Here is a 7,261-nt window from a genome sequence, read left to right on the forward strand (position 1 = left end):
TACAACAATTTGACATATCTTTAACATGTTACTGTCATATTAGACATTAAAATATATGCATATATACTATCTCAAATATGTACAAAAAAACAAAAAAAAATGCGAGAAAAAATACAAAATTATATATATATATATATTAAAAATATATATCTATGCATACCTTTAGCTTAACTTCATTTCCGTACCAGCAATAAAAAGAGATTTGTGCCAGCATGCAAAACATATACAACATTATTTGAATAAATTTCGCACTTAACATGCTCGTCTGCGTTAGCTGATACAGATTGAAGCACACTACTAACATACTCACTAAAAACTGGATGGTGATTGTTAATCTAAATCTTTCATTCACCATTAATGCGAATCTAAAATTGATTGGACGTAACTTTCAAACATTTCTGGTTATATTTTTATATTTATACTTTTAATTATATTCTTATATGTATGTTTCGAAAAATAATAATAAAGAACACTGACTGAAAAATGCATGTATGCCGTACGACGCATTCACGAAGAAAATGTGGCTTGTCCACGATTTTTTTCAAATGACACTCTAATATTTCCAGCTGAGAGCAAATGTGCATCAATAATCCGCAAATTAGGCTGTCGCAAGCAACATGAAGGACCGATCCAGCCGTCAAGCTTATCGATTGATGAACGTAAGCGATTCGAAATAGCATCGGCGAAGAATAGTTGAACGGTAACCATGCTCGGAAAGCTAGTCTGTGTTTTCTGTAGTCTTCAAACACACGTGTTACTAAAGCAAATGCACATGTCAATTCGACCAGAGTTGCGTAGTAGAGCGTATTTGTTCTGTAAAATAAACATTTTTGGATTTTCTTTGTCATCTTTTTCGTTAGACTTTACCAACCAATAGTAAGAGCCTCCGCACAAGACTCTCGTATGATAACGTAACGTAACGTAACGTAGGTCAACGCACAAGAAACGTACATAATACCGTAACCAATACACTCTAACACTTTAATTTAACGTCATGTAAAATTAATCCTCGAATAAATCAATTTTTAAAAAAAGGTGCTTTGTATTTGTGGCTTTGGGTCCTGTATGAACAATGCCTAATTATATGACAATATGTTATATTATGCGCAATATTTTTTGTATGTTATTTTCTCACATAACGATTTAATTCTGTATAACACATCATTACGTTTAACTAGTTACGTATGACTAATAATTATTATTAAAATACTTGCTGTACGATTTTGTCAAATTTCTGTCGAATCTTTATCTCATCGTGTTCAGTAGGCCTATATGGTTTCTTCATCAGAGTGTCGATCAGCATCGCAATATTGTTACGATTATTCAATAAACTAAACATCTTGCAGCATGCCACGAAATTGGCAAGCGTCACATAGAAATTCTCGGCGAAGTCGTCAGCGTTGTCCACAGATAGAATTAAATCCATCAATTGTGACAACGTAAATGTATTTACTAGCAAACCTATGAGGATTGTATATACATCATACAGGATACGTTTGTACCATGACGTCCACGAATTTGGTAGCCAACATCCGCAAATGGTAAGAACTTTAAATGTGAAAGTCAAAACGCTCATTTCTTTTTTGCTTGTCGTGCCCAATAACGTTATAAGGCAAAGATTTTATTATACAAAACGTTCTTGTATTATATAAGTTTCATATATATTTTTATATTTTTTTTTAAATATTACTTTCGATATCATAGAAAGATTCTGATTATTTCATCATAAATAAAATGTTTATTATAATTTACGAAAACATAATTTTCAGTTAGCAAATTACATACATATATTAAATAACTGTAAAATAATAATGCATAATTAAATTTTCGTTAAAAAGAAACTAATTGTAAAATAAAAGGACGGTGATAGTTTTTAATTTAGTGTCTTTTGATTATCGGTAGTAAAAAAATACAGGTGTATTGAGCACTGCAATATATGACGAATATAATTCTTTGTAGCACAAATGTAGACAAATAAGAAGATTTAACTGACCATAAAAGAGTCTATATTTTCACAATTCAATTTTTTATCTGCGACTTCCGTCTATGCAGTCGACAACTATATCATTATCGTGGCATAAAACTTGCAGTTTTGCGTCCCCACGCAGAACGATGTTTTCGCACACGCAACAGTTTTAAAATACATATCTTATACATGATGTCGTGCTCTGCTATACTTTTATGCCAAACTGTGGCTTACAGTTCAACGTTATGTCGCACAATGTCAGCAAACTATCAATTACGGGTTATGAAATCTTGATGCAGACGTAGCTTAAATATTTTATTTATTGCAGTCACGAAGTACAGTTGAATGTTTCATCCCGACATTCATTGATTAAATTGCCGAATCGGTCGCTTTTGATAAAGCAAAAGACGAAAGTAGTTGTTTAAAGATATAGATAAAATCATTAGAATACATTGTAAGGAAAGACGTGTTGAAAGATTAAAAAAGATATAGTGTTAAGAGAACAATATTAATCACAATAAATTAACATCTATTAAATCCTGCAGTGTCCTGTCTCTACCTACATCTATGTATACATCATCCCAGACCATCTAAAGAGAAATTATTTGCTTAAAATGAAAATTGTATATGTTAAAGAAGTGCAATGAAGTTTATCACAACATATCGAAAATATAGTAAGTAAATACAAAATACAGTATATAGAATATATGTATTATACAAATGTATATATGATTATAACTGTTAACGTAAATCAGATAGGTTTTGTTATCTTCAACAATAATATTTAATAATAATATCTTTGTACAAAAAACCATTAAAAATAATCATAAAATGATACTTTAAAAATATTGCAATTATGTAAAAGTATAAAATGCATTAACTTAATTTAATTATCAATTTACTTATTAATTTTAGATTCGTTATTTAAACTTTATTATATAATATTTGCAACATATATGTATAGATTTAGAATTTTGCGTTTAATTTTACAATATTTTGCAATTTAATTTTACAAATTAAATTGCCGCCAAATGAAAATTTTAAAGTTTTGTTTTTATTTCAGATTATCCGCTGTCAGTATCACATATACCCAGATAACCATAATTTTGTATCGATTTATAAATTAATATATAAATTAAAAAAAAATCGATAATATAAAATAAAGACAAGTCGACTAAGGTGATCGACTAAGGATAACAACGTTAGTGGTGCAATGATTATTGATTCAAGGTACAAAATGTAAAACGAAAGAATATTATCTATAGAGTAACGCTATTGCGATCGAACATCTATTGAATTTGCCGACTGATAATAATTCGTTTTGTCGATAAGGAAATTTAGAAGAATTGCGAAAAATATTTAAGCATCTTGTGCATATAAAAAGTATTAATATAAAAAAACTTAATATGAATACAATCGTTCTCATATCTTAAATGATTAAATTGTGTTGTAACAAGCTTCTGAGATAACTTGGTGAAAGTTATAGCTAAATTTTTACGGATCTAAAGTTACTGCATAATAATAAATAGCCAAAATAATATATATTTATATTTCTATACATTCACAGTATTTTCTAATAAGTTAATTATCTTTATTTCGTAATTATCGTCAATCGTTAACTTCGAGATATACAAAACTGACGGCATATAATTCGTCCTGAACTATCTCTTATAAAATCTACCAGATGACTCTACTGTTTAGTAAATGCTCGAGCTCTTTATATGTTCCTTTTTTTAATAAAAAAAAATTCGAGCTCGAGCTTCCATTTTATGTATACATATATACTATTACTATAATAATTGTTAGTTTTTCTCTAAACATTTATAATGAAACAAAATTTTAATAAAAATCAATCTGCGTAAACTAATATTTTATATATAAAATATTTACTCTAAAGTAAAATCAATATTTCATTTAATTTTCAGCAACAAAATTATATCAAAAAATCTATATTGTTAGTCAAAAAAATGAAAACTTCTTTTTAATGTTTATATAAATTAATAACCAGTATATAGTAGCTACAATATACTTGAAAACATACTACTTATTTAGCTGGATACAATGACATGATACAACAAGTGTGTTTTAAATCAGAGCTGGAACTTAAATTTAAACGAAATGCCCATTTCGGGCCGATTTCGTTGTCGACGCCGTTGTCTTAACAACGCGAGCCGCAAACGCGTGTAAACACAACGCGGGATATTTCAACTCACGAGCGCTCGTACTATAAGTACAGAAATGTAATCATATTAATCAATATGAAATATCTGGTTAATTATTAATGGTTAATAGCAGAAAGCTTTCAATTTATTAATTGAAAGTCTTAACTATAGACAACTTTAGGCGCTTTAAAAAAAAAACGCTGGAGTTTCTTACGCGATTTTAAAAAAACTCCGGTGTATGTTAAGCGTATTGAAAAAAAAACTCACATTTATGTGTTTTCAAAAAAACCGCTCACGTTTTTAAGCTGTCTTAAAAAAACTTACCGCAATTTTAGGCGGTCTTAGAAAATTGTATTCAATATCTATGCTACATTGTAATATCTATGTTACGCTATGGCATAAGTGGCAAAATGAGAAATAGTAGAAGTTAACAAAATCAGCCCGAAATATGCAACTAAATCCCAGCTCTGCTTTAAATAAATTTATACAATCTGTAATTCAAATCAAAGTTTTATTTTTATAATTGTATGTATTCTACAATATGGAAAACATTTAAACATTTGAAATATATGTATATACCTAAAAGAGAATATAAATTATATGTCAAAGTATGTGCAATCACGGTTCAGACTTTGAACAAATTTTTAGTCATCACTAGAATGTCAAAGTATGTGATAGGTATATAAAATTATAAATAGAAGTCAATTCTCTGAATTCTGGAATGAATTATAAATTGTCTAATATTTAAATCGAGATTTGTCATCAATTATATAAGCGTCTCATATTTTACATCTGCACGGGATGGACCGTAGCCGTGTGAAATTCCAATGAGAGGGTGAAGATGAAGCGAAACCTAAAGGGCAAGCGAGATAAATCTGATCGTACTGAAAGGGTCGGGCTTGTCAGCGTTACGATATAGGGTCTGTCCTTATCTTCAAAATACAGGCAATGTCTCCCCGCTCTCTCCCAGTATTCTAGATCCCACGTGTACATTGTCCAAAGTCCAAAAGAGAAGAGTGAACAGGACACACCATGATGAATCGGCCATATTGCTCTGGACCATTTTTGAAAGAGGATTAATCCTGCTTGTGAACTGTTATTTTCACGCCTAGTCACACATATTTTTGCATCACTTTGGCGAATAAAAAGTACGGTAACATGTAATTCCTTTTTTAATTTTACAGCGAACTATCACACAATTTAAGATAACAAAGCTCTTCAAATAATCTTCGGGTTTATTCTTTCCTTTATAAATTAATTTCTATGTGCGCAATAAGCATTTTCTAAAGCAAAAAGTAAATAATAAACTCTCTTGTAAGTAAAACTTAATTAAGATTTGAAAAAACTGATTAAATACTTTTTATTATAAAACTTCAGTCTCGACTATAAAACTTCATACCTCTTTTAACGTACAATTTACAAAAATTAAAATAGAGAAAGAGAAGGAAAGAAAGAAATTTGCTGGGTTTATGTATGTAATTTTATTACCCACGATCCCAGCGTGGGAAGATGACAAATCACCATATCAGTAGCAACGAACGTGACAACTTCGTATGGTAACCGATTCTGAGCATATGTATCTCTTATATTCTCAAGTCATGCTTTAGAGCATCAGTTATGACCACAACCGACGGATTCTGTATTCGTCTGAATTGCACGCCATGTATAGAGTGTTCCAAAAGTAATTTTTATACCATTGCTACGGGGATTAACCGTATTTTCTCCAAAGAATTTCTTACGTTCGCAATTCAGATTCGTGTCTTATTGGTGAATGCAAATGTATCTCGAAGCAAAAATTACTGCCTTTCCTCGTTAACCGCGTCATATTAATATTTAATGGTTCATAGACATACGTAACAACGAAATCTCAATTTCTATCGCATTTCTGGATTGAACTCATTCCCCGCATTCTTCTCGGGTCGGTCACCGGGTACAATTAACGAATCCTACGTCTGGCCGGCTTCTGTTGTCCTTAGTGTGAACTTTACAAGACTTATATAATGCATGCGTAAGAAGAATGGACCACCCATGTAGAGAGGTCTCTCTCGACTCGGCCTCGAGTGCACTTCGGGATTGCGCGCGCGGACGAAGCACTCCATCAGAAGAAGTAGTCGGCCGGACAGCATACCGGGTAGAAAATGACACCAGTCTCGAGATGCACGTTCGTATCAGTTAAATCGAACTCTCGAACCGTATTTTCTCTTTTCGCGTTTGCGCGAAAATTAGACAACAACCGTGCAATAATACGTAAATTTTATTACAAGCCAAGCTTGCTGATTTCAGCCTGCGTTGACAAAGATTTTATCTATGTATGATAAAACTGCGGCAAACTTATTTGAGAACAAATAAGTTCTTTAAATAAAATTAATATTTATATACATAGTGAGACAATATATATATATATATATATATATATATATATATATATATATATTGTAGATTTTCTTATGTTTGTCTAGTAATTAAACTGCATAAGCTTTTCTATCTATATGCACATTTAATATTAGTTTGTCATAATTCTTAGAGAAGTTCTTACACATATCTCGCAAACTTTCGACATATATATAATATAGTTTCCTTCTTTGTTTGAAATCTATAATACCTATGGTTTCGATATCATCATAGATAATGATGACAATTATGAAATAATTCTGTTTACCTACACGAACAAGTAATTGTTACGATATTGCTACGTAAACCTTTTGGTGCTTCGAAAGCGGTATTTTCGCCAAAGAGCAGAAACACTTTCTGAAATCTTACGCGTTTGCTAATATAGAAAATCTCACCATTTTCTATACACGATTTTCGAAACACGTTGTATAACGCAAACCCATAGAAAGCACACCTGAATAACGAGACGCGTTGCTGTTCCCTCGAGAAGAGCGGCAGAGGTCGAAGATTTCAGGTCACTACGTCTCGAGAGCATAATGCATCGCAGCGAGGGAAAGAGTTGTGTAAACGAACTTTCATGAACTTCCGAAAGTCGTCGCTTTTTCACATCTTCCCTGTCGTTGCCATCCTCGGCACGATCCTTTTGCGCGCTCGCGCGAGGTGTGTATAGTTTGTACAAATAACAATACTAAAACCCCGTAGTTTATAAATTCGCGTGTGGGCAATAAATGAGAGAACCTAT

The 7,261-nt window shown here is 31.5% G+C and overlaps 1 protein-coding gene and 1 long non-coding RNA gene across 2 annotated transcripts; one reads left to right on the top strand and one right to left on the bottom strand.

Annotated features, from left to right (window-relative positions):
* Window positions 1–160: 160 nt before the first annotated feature.
* On the bottom strand, window positions 161–1,605 carry LOC112458813 (odorant receptor Or1-like; the record flags this gene model as incomplete). Its single annotated transcript, XM_025022622.1, has 3 exons — window positions 1,215–1,605; window positions 478–861; window positions 161–365 (listed from the first exon to the last, which is right to left on the bottom strand). Coding segments are annotated over exons 1-3 (951 nt in total), but the record flags the coding sequence as incomplete, so codon positions are not given.
* Window positions 1,606–2,440: 835 nt separating this feature from the next.
* On the top strand, window positions 2,441–3,102 carry LOC112458814. The gene is made up of 2 exons (XR_003041246.1): window positions 2,441–2,640; window positions 3,030–3,102. It is a non-coding gene; the product is annotated as an uncharacterized LOC112458814 (long non-coding RNA).
* The last annotated feature ends 4,159 nt before the right edge of the window (window positions 3,103–7,261 follow it).

The sequence above is a fragment of the Temnothorax curvispinosus genome, unplaced genomic scaffold (assembly GCF_003070985.1).
Source record: "Temnothorax curvispinosus isolate PA1 unplaced genomic scaffold, ASM307098v1 QBEX01009203.1, whole genome shotgun sequence".
In the NCBI taxonomy this organism is placed as follows: domain Eukaryota; kingdom Metazoa; phylum Arthropoda; class Insecta; order Hymenoptera; family Formicidae; genus Temnothorax; species Temnothorax curvispinosus.